At 38.7% G+C, this 13728-nt stretch overlaps 1 protein-coding gene across 2 annotated transcripts in view; it reads right to left on the reverse strand.

The window, feature by feature from the left end:
• The window catches only part of TTN (titin), a 279196-nt gene that overhangs the window by 71563 nt on the left and 193905 nt on the right, over positions 1–13728 (reverse strand). For both annotated transcript variants that reach the window (XM_077154303.1, XM_077154302.1), the window contains 19 exons: positions 13362–13724; positions 12710–13012; positions 12315–12614; positions 11925–12221; positions 11541–11825; positions 11158–11451; positions 7649–7948; positions 6726–7034; positions 6448–6638; positions 5627–6056; positions 3869–4177; positions 3587–3735; positions 3147–3179; positions 2926–3055; positions 2532–2831; positions 2120–2437; positions 840–1136; positions 431–730; positions 30–344 (listed from right to left, as the gene is read on the reverse strand). In XM_077154303.1, coding sequence (XP_077010418.1) covers positions 30–344; positions 431–730; positions 840–1136; positions 2120–2437; positions 2532–2831; positions 2926–3055; positions 3147–3179; positions 3587–3735; positions 3869–4177; positions 5627–6056; positions 6448–6638; positions 6726–7034; positions 7649–7948; positions 11158–11451; positions 11541–11825; positions 11925–12221; positions 12315–12614; positions 12710–13012; positions 13362–13724 — 5223 coding nt within the window. The remainder of the gene's footprint in view (positions 1–29; positions 345–430; positions 731–839; positions 1137–2119; positions 2438–2531; positions 2832–2925; positions 3056–3146; positions 3180–3586; positions 3736–3868; positions 4178–5626; positions 6057–6447; positions 6639–6725; positions 7035–7648; positions 7949–11157; positions 11452–11540; positions 11826–11924; positions 12222–12314; positions 12615–12709; positions 13013–13361; positions 13725–13728) is intronic.

Below are 13728 nucleotides of genomic sequence, written 5' to 3' on the forward strand. Positions count from 1 at the left end.
ATGACAAAAGGAATGGTTTCAGGCCTTACCAATCGGATCTCTTGCTCTCACTGGGTCTGATGGCAGACTTGCTGGGCCCACGCCAACAGCATTGATTGCATATACCCGGAATTGATAGTCAGAACCTTCGATAAGACCACTCACTTTATAAGAAACACCCAAAGTCATAGCTTTGATAGGATCTCGGTTAACTCTCTTCCATCTCTTTGAAGTGGTATCTTTCATCTCTAGCCAGTACCCTGTCACAGGAGAACCTCCATCATAATCTGGCTCTTCCCAGTTGACAGTCATGGAATCACGAGTTACACTGCTAACTGTTGGCTTATCTGGTGCTCCAGGGACAGCTGTGAAAAAAATCACAGCAAGTTATATGAAATTATGAAAAACACAGAGAAGAATTGTTTGTATATGAAAATGTTGTCCTACTTACAGAAGAGATTCCTTGCAGTTTCTGGTTCACTGTCAAGAGGCTCCCCAATGCCATATTTATTCTGGGCCATGACTCGGAATACATATTCATGACCTTCTAACAATTTGGGAATTGTATACATGCACTCTTTAGGTTCACTGGAGACACGCACCCATGTCTTCCTGTTAGCTTCTCTTTTCTCAATTACGTAGTTTGTAATCTTAGACCCACCATCATCTTTAGGTGGAAGCCAAGATAATGTCATTTGATCTGCTGAAACAGATTCAAACTTAATGGGCCCCACTGGAGGGCCGGGACGACCTAAAATGGTTTTAAAAAAAGGACATTTAATTAGTCAAGTGATTTTAAAACCAAATATTACTTATGGACAGAAAAACACATAGATTTAACCAAACCATGCAATATTTACCAAGGACATTCAGTCTCATCTCCTTTGATGCTGTTCCCAGATTATTTACAGCTGTGATGGTATATAAGCCAGTGTCACTCCTGCGAGACTGTGGAATAACTAAGGTACAAGTATCATCTACCACAAGTTTGTTGACATGGGTGTCATAGATAACAGGTTCTTTGTTATCAGGCTTCTTTGGAGGAGCTTTAAACCAGGTTAGTGCAGGGAATGGCACACCTTTAATTTTGGCTGCAATGTTAACATCAGTTCCTTCTTCAACCTCCATGAATTCTTTTAGATCAATTGATGGCGGGCCTAGATTTTTTTTTTTAAAAAAGGTTGTCATTAGAGATATAGCATTAAAGGACAGAAAGTAAAACTCACAGCCACTCTAAAGCTATCCGGACCTCCTATAGTCAGGCTTTGTAGCCCAGCCAAATATATAGAACAGTTCTGTCTTCAACACTACTACACCAGTCTGGGGAGCAGATACCTGTGGTCATTCTCTTTTACTGGATCTACATATGGCTATGTATCAACTACTGCATCTCTCTCATCTGGCATCATCATGCACATGCATATTTTGCCTAAGAGCAGAGAGAAGTAAAGATTGTAGTAGCTCAGGTATGGAAGATATGCCATGATATTCTGGGGACCCATGATATCACTCTGAGGTGAACTCTCCTTTTGAGGAAGGTAACTTCTAGAAGAGGCAAAGCAATTTTCCACTTTCCATAAGTTTAAGAATATGCAAAAGGGGTAGTAGCCACACCCCTCCTAAACTAAGAAGAGAGAACTGATTACACAGAAGTAGTTACCATAACCATAATCAGAGAAAGAATTACTACCACTGTTGTATGTTATTTTGCCAATTAAGATGCATATATATTTTTCTCAAATAGAGAAAAAGAAACTTGATTGTGAAGATAAAGGAGTCTCAGCGTTTGCCGAGCAAATGACTGAGTACTTTCTGCCTCTTTTGAGAAGCATGCAGAATAATTGCTTTAATTTATGATAAGTAAAACAAGCTACCACAGTAAGGCATTTAATTTCCTTATTATAGTAAGAGAATTACAAACATCAGCACCTTTAAATAGGGAACAGGTAATATGTAAGTAAATTTGCTTAATCTGCAGGAGCTGGGGGAATGAGTACTTGAATAATGTGCCCAAGTCCATGCTTAATCCATGGAAGCATCCCATTGTGCAGATAAATCTATCTTTAGTTTTGATTATTGTTAAAAAGCTAGGAAGGGCAGTCATAAATAGGACATTCTCTGTCAACACACTGGTACGCACATGTCTGGTCTTTGACAGTCACAGGGCCAACAGTGGCTGAAGGTTTGCTAATTCCTGCAGCATTGACTGCTTTGACTCTGAATTCATATTGTCCACCCTCTATGAGGTCTTCAACGGTAAACTCCAGGTCTTCCACATCACGCTTATTGCACTGTTTCCATGCTTCTTTCTTTGTGCCAGTGGGGTCCCATGCCAGGCACTCAACAATATAGTGGGTGACAGGGGAGCCCCCATCATTCTTTGGGGGTTTCCATGAGAGATGTACTGTGTCCTTTGTTATGAGGCCCATCTTGAGTTTAATAGGAGGATCAGGAGGATCTTTAAAAATAATTAAAGGAAGTATTAAGTATCGTTTAAAATGATATATTTCATTTTTGAGAAGATATTTTACATTTAGCTTTTAAAAACTTACATATTGGGTCTCTGGCAGTGGTCCTCTGAATGGTCTCTGCAGGTGCCCCGATACCAAAACGGTTTTCTGCACGCACACGGAAGAAATATTGCTGTTCGGAGATGAGATCTGGTACTACAAATGTGGTGCTTCCACAGTTGGGATTGACTTTAGTCCAGGCTTTCCCATCGATAGTCTTCTTCTCGATCACATAGCCTTTGATCCTGTCTCCTCCATCATCATCTGGCATCTTCCATGAAAGTTTGCAACTACCCCTTGTGATATCACTGACTTTCAGTTCTTTGGGTGGCCCTGGTACATCTGTTGGATGCAAATCACAATAAAAACAGTGTTCTTTTGATGCTTAAAGAAGAGTCTGTTCCTATTCCATAGCAATTTTTCAAGTCTTTCTTACCCATGACTTTAACTCTACAATTTGCAGTCTTCTGTCCTGCTTTATTCTTGGCTGTAATGCTGTATTTACCCGAATGAGATCGTTTACACTCAGGAATAATAATTACTGATGAGTTTTCAGCAGTCTCCACCTGTACAAAGAAAATAGTAGTCATACATTGAATGAAATAATAGCAGTTTTGGAGTCAACAATATTCTGAATTATTTCAATTTTTTTTTTACCTGTGCTTCTTCGGGGATATCGTGAATTCCATCCTATCAGAGAAGAAAATAATCAATTGAATGTAAATACTCCTTATAGTGATTTAGTGGATGTGCTGAAAAAAAATCTACTTTTAAAAAAATGAAATTATCTGTAGGTTTACAGAACTTTCATGGATAAAATACAGGACTCCCATATACTACCCTGTTATTAACATCCTGCCTTGGTATGATGCATTTGTACAATGGATGAAAGTACACTTTTATAATTGTACTATGAGCTATAGTCCATAGTCTAACTTAGGATTCACTGTTTGTGTTATGTAGTTCCATGGATCAAAAATTTTTTTTTATTTTAGTACCTTATATAAAACCTAACATTCCCCTTTAACCTCATGCAGATGTATATTTTAGTGCTGTTAATTATGTTCACAACATTATGAAAGATAAAATTTTCTTACTTTCATCGCCTTCTTTGCCTTTCCATCAAATTCCCAAGATGATTTTGGCGTTGGGCGTCCCTTGATGACAGCTGGAATCCTAATCTGTGAGCCAGCTTTACAAATCAGACAGTCCTGTGCTCCAATGTCAATGAAAACTTCTGGTACCTCTGTAATACCATGAATAATATAACAGCATTTAGCTCACCTTTTTCAAAAAAGTAATTGACACATCTTCAGTAAAACAATCGATTTCATAATAAGATCAAAAGATGAATGCATAAACTGAATAAGCACTAGTACCTTGAATATCTGTGGCAGGTATCTCTCCAGTTGTATCACTTGGTTCAGATTCACCTGCTTCATTGACAGCTTTCACTCTGAACCTGTATTTCCTGAGTTCTTTCAAATTAGGAACTACACATTCACAGGTAGTTATAAGTTTGTCTGGTTCATTTACTCTTTTCCAGTCAGTACTACCTTCTTCTTGCATTTCTACAATATATCCTTTGATTGGACTGCCACCATCTTTGGCTGGAGGTTTCCATCCTAGTGAGATGCTTGACTTTGTTTTATCTTTGACCTCTGGGCAAGAAGGTGGTCCAGGTGGGTCTAATAATAGTAATAATAAGAAATATAAATCAAATTTTGAAGCTGATGGAATGCTAGACTTCTGTACCACAAGAATTTTTTATTATGCATGTTTGTATTTTATTTTATTAAAGTATTAAAATAGGGAGGCTAAAAGAGAATAACTTCCTTTTTGGAGAAGAGAAATAAAGGGAGCAATCCATTTTCATTTAGTATTAATGCAAAAACAAAGCAAACAACTAGCTGGGACTAGGGAAACTCATTATCTCGAGAGAGATCTATATTCTATTTACAGATGGTTAATGAAAAGTTATTTTACTTTTAAGATTCCTTTGATGAGATTTTACAATATTCTCCACTGAAAACTCATAATCTAAGCTCCTATAACATGCAAACTAAAAAATGATTTCATCATTAGTATTAATATTAATGCTTTGGAAAGGCAGGGGCAGTGTCTACAATAGTCACATAACAATTCTTTCCTTTTTTTATATTTTGAGAGTGCTTTACAGTTGCAGATGTTCTTTTACTCCCTTGGTCTTTTTAATCATAGCTCTCCCTGCCCTCCGGTACCTAGTACAGTTCCTTAAATATAGCATTATACTAGTTTGCTGGATGAATAGTGAATATCTCATTAAATCTATATTTCATATAGGATTTAGAATATTTTAAGTCTTTTTAACAAAGAGTTGATTTTTTTCCTACAGATAATCTAATCATATCTGCTATACTGCATATAGAATTAGCCATTAAGGCCATGGTATTTTAATCTGTTCATAGATCTTTTAGAAGAATTGTCTCCTTTCATTTGACCTCACAGACTGTGCTTGAGAATTTTATATCTTGGCTCGATAAATATTACTGAAAAGTTAATATTTTGTTTTTTGTTGAACTCCTACTGGAAGATCTGAACATTTAGTGGGGAGATACTTTCCATAGTATCTCTTGAGGTAGAGGCTTATTTAAGGTATGGAATCATAGAGGAGTTTATAGTCCTGAGCATTTTTTTTTTTTTTAAAGATTTTATTGTAGTAACATACATCCAACATAACATTTCCCATTTTAACCACTTTTTTTTTTGTTTGGTTTTTTTTTTGTTTTATACATGGGCAGGCACCGGGAATCGAACCTGGGTCCTCTGGCATTCCAGGGAAGCATTCTTGCCTGCTGAGCCACTGTGGCCCGCCCTAGTCCTGAGTATTTAATATTGTTAATTCCTCAGAAGATACTAGATTTAGTCAAGAGTTTAAAAACTGAGTATAGTTTTATATGTGTATATATAAACACACATACATACATGTATGTACATACTTACATGTTTCTGACTGCCTATGTGAATAAGATGAACTGTTTTACTTAAGTAAATAAAATAAGTTGGCATAGAAAAATAGAAGAAATTTAAGAGCAAGATTATGCATTTAGCAATTCTGTCCCTTAGAAATAAGTCTCCCCAAATGGAAGGATACTTACTTATGGGATCGCCTGCAAGAGCTGGATCTGATGGTTCACTGGGAGGGCCAATTCCTGCAGCATTTATTGCCATTGCTCTGAACTGGTATTTAACACCTTCAATCAAACGAGGAACATTAAATTCCACGGTTTTCAATCCCACTTTGGTAATTGGTGCTCGGCTAACACGTGACCAGTAGGCACCTCCCTCCTCTCTCTTTTCCAGCCAGTAGCCAGTTATTGGAGAGCCACCATTGTCCAAAGGAGGAGTCCAGCTCACTAGCATTGATCCTTTGGTGCGCTCCAAAACTTTCGGTTTTCCGGGAGGTCCAGGAAGGCGATAAGGATCTTGAATGACTACTTTGTCTGATTTGCATTCATCACTGGTTCCGTATTTATTCACTGCCCTAACTCGGAACTCATATTGCCCATTGGGAATAAGTTTCCAAACCTAGAAGTGAGATGAATAGTAATTTCTTAAAAAGAATATACTTAGGTTGATTTTCGCTCACTTTAAAACTTAACTTATTTTGGTAGGTGTGACTATAAAAGAAAGAAATACACAGACTCAAAACATGGAGAAACAAAAAAAGGAAAAAAAAATAGAAATATGTGAATTTACTGAACCTATTAGTGGCTCTCTCAAATAAAAGAGTACCTATGTCAGATAGTATTTACTAAGTGGTCTTATGCACATGGTCCCAAGAACTACAGTAACAAAGTAACAGCTGTGTGCATATGGTTTTGTGTTCAGGCATTATATTCCAAGGTTAGATTAGAACGGTGTTAAATCAGAGTTCTATCCTTTTCATGTGCATAATAAAATATTAAGAAGAGTTTACCCCATATCTTCTCTCTACCGCAGTGTTGGTGACTTCTTCCCATTCACTTTTCTTTCTGCTTGCATCACGTTTATCAATAACATAATGGGTGATTTCACTGCCACCATTATCTAGAGGGGCATCCCATGTCAAATAACAAGATTCAGCTTTAATGTCAGTAACAGCAAGATTTCTTGGTGGGGATGGGCGATCTGGAAAGGATCAACAAAGGAGATTGTTGAGACATTTCTTAAACAGACACTGGATTTTTTTCTGATATGAGAAAGTGAGTCACTTACCATATACCTCAACATGAACATTTCGGAACACTGAGCCAAGGCGATTGGAAGCTGTAACTGTATAAGTGCCTTTGTCCTCCCGGACTGCTTTGGGAATGCTAAGCTCAGTCTTTGCTTCGCTTCGGGATACTTCTTCCTTGGTTATCTTCAGTGCATCCGTGGGCTTTTCAATCACAGTTTCATTCTTGGACCACTCAATCTTAGGCATTGGAAGGCCAGTCACATCTGCAGGGATGTTAACAGGCTCTCCGGCCTTAACTTTAATAGTGTCTCCTCGAACAGCCAGGCGCAACTTAATAGTTGGAGGTACTACAAAGACAGGAGAGAGGAAAAAATAGCCAAGTCATAAGGATGCTTGCCCAACCTTTGGGATAAGGCTGCACTATAAAGTGTATTACAATTATTATTTGTGCCACTTTGAATCTGTGGTGGACCCCAGAAAAGCCATGTCCTTTAATCCTCATTCAGTATTGCTGGGTGGGAACATTTTAATTGTTTCCACGGAGATGTGACCCACCCAGTTGTGGGTGGTAACTTTTGATTAGATGATTTCCATGGAGGTGTGTCTCCACCCATTGGAGGTGGAGTTGCTGACTGGAATCCTTTAAAAGAGGAAACATTTTGGAGAGAATCCTTTTTGTAGAGCCACGAGAAAGCTAGCAGATGCCACCATGTTTGCTATGTGCCCTTCCAGCTGAGAGAGAAACATTGAACTTCATCGGCCTTCTTGAACCAAGGTATCTTTCCCTGGATGCCTTAAATTGGACATTTCTATAGACTTGTTTTAATTAGGACATTTTCTCAGCCTTAGAACTGTAAACTAGCAACTTATTAAATTTCCCTTTTTAAAAGCCATTTTGTTTCTGGCATATTGCATTCTGGCAGCTAGCAAACTAGAACATTATTGTATTCAGATTCCATACCTTCATCATCTTGTATGACCACATTAAGAGGCAGGGATGGTTCACTTTCTCCAATTTCATTGACTGCTTTGACACGAAACTCATACATTTGGTGTTCATCAAGATTTTCAACTAGAAAAGATGTGGTTGGGCAGAGTCGCTTGTTAACTCTTTCAAAGTCAGGTTTGTCGTGACGCCGTTTTTCAATGATATATCCTTGGATGGGACTGCCACCATCACTGCGGGGCTCTTTCCAGTCAAGAGTGATAGTGGACTTTGTTCTTTCTGTGTAGGTGAGCCTCTCAGGAGACGTTGGAGGACCTTTAGCCAGAGGCAAATTAAAACAAGCACATGGTAAGTATTTGTACATGAACTAATATTTCACTTCAAATTAATTATGTGAAAGACAGATTTCTTTTCAACATAACCCACATCCACCTTTAAATTTTTTTCTCAAACGTGCCCATTTTGAGAAGTACAGGCATTCACATATACAGAATTTTTCTTAGAAAAACTGTACAGTCAAGATTGTTGACTAAAAATAAATTGAGGGGTCCTGCAGCCACCCTCAGAGCAAGCTCAGATTCCAGAGTGCACATGGCCCCCTCCCAGCGGCCAAGCCACGATGAGCCATGATGCAGGGGAGGTAGAGAATGGTGATCACGATGCCTCGTAAGAAAAAAAAGATGACCCTAGCCCCAACCTGGATACTTCAAAGGACTCTAAATCAGGATGATGCTCTGTCCTTACTACCTCAAAAACTAAAGTGGAATTACCCAGATTTAGCCCAGAGTCCAGCTCACATCTGAGAAACATCCAAATTCAGAGGCCACCATTTCAAGGTTGACCCTGTATGAATGTCTGCACTCAGTTGTTTGCACAAAGCCCTCTCCTAACACAATTGGGGGAATTTGATCATAGAGTTCAGCAAATTTAGTGACAACATGTGTGTTTTATTTTATATTTTGAATGTACACATATGCTGAAGCTAAGTACTTTTTATTCAAAGAAGCATGGTAAGGTATTAGGTAAATCTTGCTGTACAAGCTAAAGAAGGTAAAACCTTGCTTATTTTCAATATAACTTAAAATCGTTCACCTTCAGTAGTCTATCTTCTTATAATAAGGACACTTATATATGCTGAACTCTAGGACAGATTTTTTTTTAAGATTTGATGTTGGACTTGTCATGAACAGCTTTGGTTAAAAAGAAAACATAAAATCCTACACCTCTCAGGAGATAATCATCAGCACAAATTTGAGGTCCTTAAATAATCTAAACAGGAGTGAGAGACACTGTTCCTCACCCTTTTGACCCTTGTAAGCAGCTAAATTTGGTAAACAGTATACCATGAGGGCCAGGAATGGGCTCCAGGTCTGGTGAGAAACCTGGCTCAAATATTCAGAAGCTCTGAGGCCTCTGACCTTCTGTTAAGTGGGACATAAAACCATCTTTTAGGAAACCTAGCTCCCAGTAGCAGAGGGAGTTCCCAAACCTTTCTGTCCTCTGTGTAATTGGTAGCTCTGATCCAGGCAATGCTTCTTTTCTGAATATTTACTGCCCATGTCCCAAGGCTTTACTACTGCCTACTCTAGAGGAGAAGGCCTCCCACCTCCAACCTCTGAAGCTCCCTTGGGAACTGTCAGATGGCATTACAAAAACTTTTTTCCAGCCTACTCAGAATGAGGACTTAATTGGGCTGTTCCAGTGTGTTTTGTAGGCTTCAGAGCAAAGACTGAGGTGCATGTGCTGAGACTGGTGACTATGCATTGAATTCCAGGTCCCCCTTTGTAAATGTATTCTCCTGGCACTTGCTCTTTGCCTCCAACAGGAGAGTGGGCAGCACCATGGTTGGCCAAGCAGTACTCTCAGGGCACCTCCCCTTCTTATCCCAATCCTAGAAAAATTCACCAAAAACCAAGTTAAGGGTTAGAGCTCAAGCTGGTGCTGGCCAGCGGATCTTGAAGATGCAGGAAAGTAGAGGATGTAAACTATTGGCTCCTAGCTTCTTGTACTTTGACACTCTCTTGACAAAAGCCTCCTTGGCAGGCTTGGAGTGAAGAGGGCAGCCAGAGCAAGCAAGAGAAATCCAGGCCACAGGCCAGCAGATTATCCTCGAGTCCTGGGAGTACTGTCACTTTCCACTATATATCCAAGTTCTATTCTGTTGACACTCAGGTCAAGAATATTTGAAATGTATATCACCTTGTTTATTATTCTCTCCTCCTCTTCCCCTGCTTCCATTCCTCATTAGATAATCAAGGATTGACCATACCCCATAGGAGAATAAGTGAAATTCTCCTTCCCCACCCCTGCTGTGATGCTCTACAGGTAAGGATATAGAGTTCCCATGTGGGCTCATTGAAGCACAGGTGAGGTCTGCCATGGTATTGGGTACTGTTGTTTTTAAAACATCTGGGGGAGAGGGTGAGGGGTAAGTATAGGTCTTAGACTTTGTACCCAGACCCAAGGTCAAGAATGTAATCTTTTACTGCTAAGATTGCTCTGTTTCTGTGAATCCTGTTTTTAAATCATTGTGGTTTACTCTGGAATTTTGTAGTCCCAATATTGTGTCACTGTTCTATCTGAGAGAAAACTTCAATCTACTTTGTTTATACCTTTTGCTACATGTAAGGCAGGTGCACTTTATGCTTTTTGCAACTGGTTTAATTTTGAGAACGATGTGCCATTATAAAGTTAAATTTTGTTAAGAAATATCATCACTATTTGTAGTTTTGTGTCCTGAAGGACAGAACCAAAAGAGCAAGCTTTGAATGGTGTAATTAGATCCAAACCATGCTTGTTGACTATTATTGCAGAGTTTTGAAATGGAAGGCCAGCTCTGTTCTGATGCCTCTGTCACAATTTGGTGCAAAGTGGAAAATCTAAGATGGGCTGTGACAATGGTGTAAGATGTAATAGCTTTTTCTTTTTTTCTTCTAGAGGTAGTGGTGGAGGAATAACTCCTATCTCTTAGGGAGTGGATCTTCCTACAAGGTTTTGCTTTCTTGTTTTAGTTTCAGGGAGATTTCATCTGGTTAGTTTTCTGTTCTGTGGTGGTTCTGTCTAGTTTGGGACCTCCCTGTCTTTCCAGTGCTGGGACGATTTGAGGGATAGAGGAAGACTTAGACATTTATATTAAAGCTAGCTATCTTTCTTAAAAAGCAATTAACTGTCTTCAACTACTAGACTTATTAAATTAAAAAAAATTTCCAGCTTATTCTATTAAAAATATTTAATATTTCTAAACTATTTCTAGGTTATTGCTAAGCTCTAGTAGATTCAAGTTTTTCAGTATAAGGAACCAGGCACAGTACTGATATACTTAGAGTCAATTATTACTCTGAAATTATAGCAAATATGGTAACCTTAAAATTGTTAATAATTATTTGATCTATTTCTCTTATTACTCTCTTGCTACATACTCTTGAGACTATTGGGAGTTTGAAGCCATAAAGCTCAGCAAAATAAATGTTATAACTAAAACCAAAACAATATTTTATAAACACAATGAAATACTTCTCTTTTACCTAGTGGATCAACTGCAAGAATTGGTCCTATTTCAACAGGAGGGCCACAGCCAAACTTATTCTTAGCAATAACGCGGAACTTATATTCTTGTCCCTCAATGAGACCTGTGATATCACATTTAGATCTCTCCGTCTCTATTGGTTGCCTCCAAGTATGCATCTTGGCATCTTTTCTTTCAATAATAAAGCCTGTGATTTCACTTCCACCATCATCAGCTGGATCAGACCAGTTAAGCAGACACATTTTCCGGTTTGTTACAACAGGTTTCAAATCAAGAACTGGGCCAGGGACATCTGAAAAATAAAACATCAGAGAAAAAAAATCAATGTGATAAGAGCATCATTTGAGAAAATTCTATGAAAATCCATGCAACATTTCTTACCAAAAACTTCTACCCTGGCTGCTGCAAATTTGGAGCCACAGCTATTAGTAGCTGTAATCACATATCTGCCATGATCTTTTCTCAATGCCTCCTTGATAATTAGTTCAGATTTGGTTCCAACGTTCTCTATAACAACACGGTCTTTATCCAGCTCTCCTTCTTCTATGGTCCATACTTTTGTAGGTACAGGACGACCAGTGACCACAGCTGGAATTCTAAGAGTCTTCCCAGCCATTATTTGTATTCCGCCCTTGACAGAAACATCCAATTCTACAGTTGGAGGCTCTGTTGAAAGAAAGTAGACATGCATTAGCCCAAAAAAGATGAAAAATAGTCCAATAATGGAAAAATATCCATAATTTTATTCAAATACTTTTTCGTTACCTTGTGGTTCAGCCACAGTAACAGGCTGTGTTTCTCCTGGTGGTCCTTCACCTGCGGCATTGACAGCACTCACTCGGAGTTTATAATCAGCACCCTCTCGGACTTCTTTGACCGTGTACTGACGGACCTTAATCATCTTCTCTGTGCAGCGTGACCATTCATTTGTGCCAACCAGTTGCTTATCGACAAAGTAGCCAACAATTTCCCCACCACCATTGAAAGCTGGAGGTTCCCATTCTAGTTCAATAGCAGTAGAGCTTGTGTCAGTAACTCTTGGGATAGGAGGCCCAGGTGGAGCTAGAATGAATGCAGATACACAATTAAAACTCAGTGGTTTTACAGTGTACAGTAACTTATCCTCTCTCACTTTTTTCTTAAGGAATTACTTACAAATTGGATCACATGCTTTTTTGGGATCTGAAGGTGGACTGAACTTTCCAGGTCCAGCTGCATTTTCAGCACATACTCTGAAGACATAGGTGAGTCCTTCTAATAGGCCTTCTACTTTGGTATTCAAAGCATTCAGAAGGCTTCTGTTGACACGAGTCCAGTGTGTACTATTAACCTCACGTTTTTCAAGCCAGTAGCCCAAGATGGGGCTTCCATTATCTTTTGGTTCATTCCATTTAACTAGCATACTGTTGCTGGTAACATCTTCTACAATGGGCTTATCAGGTGCATCAGGTGGTTCTGATAAAAAACCCCACAATGTTTGAGTTAATTCCTTTATATATATCAAGACATATGGTAAAAAGGCAAGTTTAAGGATGCTAAAGGAACCTTACCAAATGGATCTTTAGCTATAAATGGCTTTGAAACACATGGGGGTCCAGGTCCAAACCTATTTTCAGCCCTGACACGGAAGAGGTATTCTTTTCCTTCAATCAACTTTGTCACTGAATATTTGCAATGTCTAAGTGTTGAAGTGACAGTAATCCATTCTGAGTCAGGTTTTGTCTTGTCTTTCTTTTCCAAAGTGTAGTTTATGATTTCACTGCCACCATCATCAAGTGGTGGTTCCCATTTACAGAGGACCGAGTTCTTTCTAATATCTTCAAATACAAAGTTAATTGGTGGTCCTGGTGTATCTAATATTTCAAAAGAAAGCAATGATTAAAAATTTGTGTAGAAATGGTTGCTATGAGAAAAATATAAATGTTAGTTAAGTTCCATAGTATATTACTGTGATGATTTTCCTATATCTGTCTATCTTTAGATCATATTAGCTAGTAATTTAGGATACTCAAGGGTCCTAAACAAGGCCAACTAATTTCTTTAACATGGTAGGAGATAAAATTGGACTGAGAAAAACTTGAAGTATTTCCTTTCCCACTCTTTTAATCCCCCTGGAAACTCCTTATTTTTGTTTTATACAAGGTACTGGACTTTAATTCTTATATATACTCTCTTTGAAAAAATGTAATTTGAAATACTTACCTAACACACTGACGGTACAAGGAGCTTTTGCGATACCATGGTCATTTTCAGCCTTGATCATATACAGGCCATGGTCAGGTCGGAGAGAATCTCGGACATGCAGCTGAGATTCTCCTTGTTTACTATTGTCGATACTCAATCGCTCTGTCAGAGACAGGACAAATGGTTCTTCTTCTTGAACTTCACCCCTCTTCCTCCTAAGTACTGGTGCTGGTCTCTTCTTAATTTCCTCTGGTGTAATAACTTTTTCATCCTTTAGCCATGTTATTGTTGGGTAAGGTGACCCAGAAACAGTTGCATCAAGTGATATTTCATCACCTCGCTTTACTTCTAGGCTTGTTCTCAGAATGACTTTTGGAGCATCTGT

This window comes from Tamandua tetradactyla, chromosome 3 (genome assembly GCF_023851605.1).
Source record: "Tamandua tetradactyla isolate mTamTet1 chromosome 3, mTamTet1.pri, whole genome shotgun sequence".
NCBI lineage: Eukaryota > Metazoa > Chordata > Mammalia > Pilosa > Myrmecophagidae > Tamandua > Tamandua tetradactyla.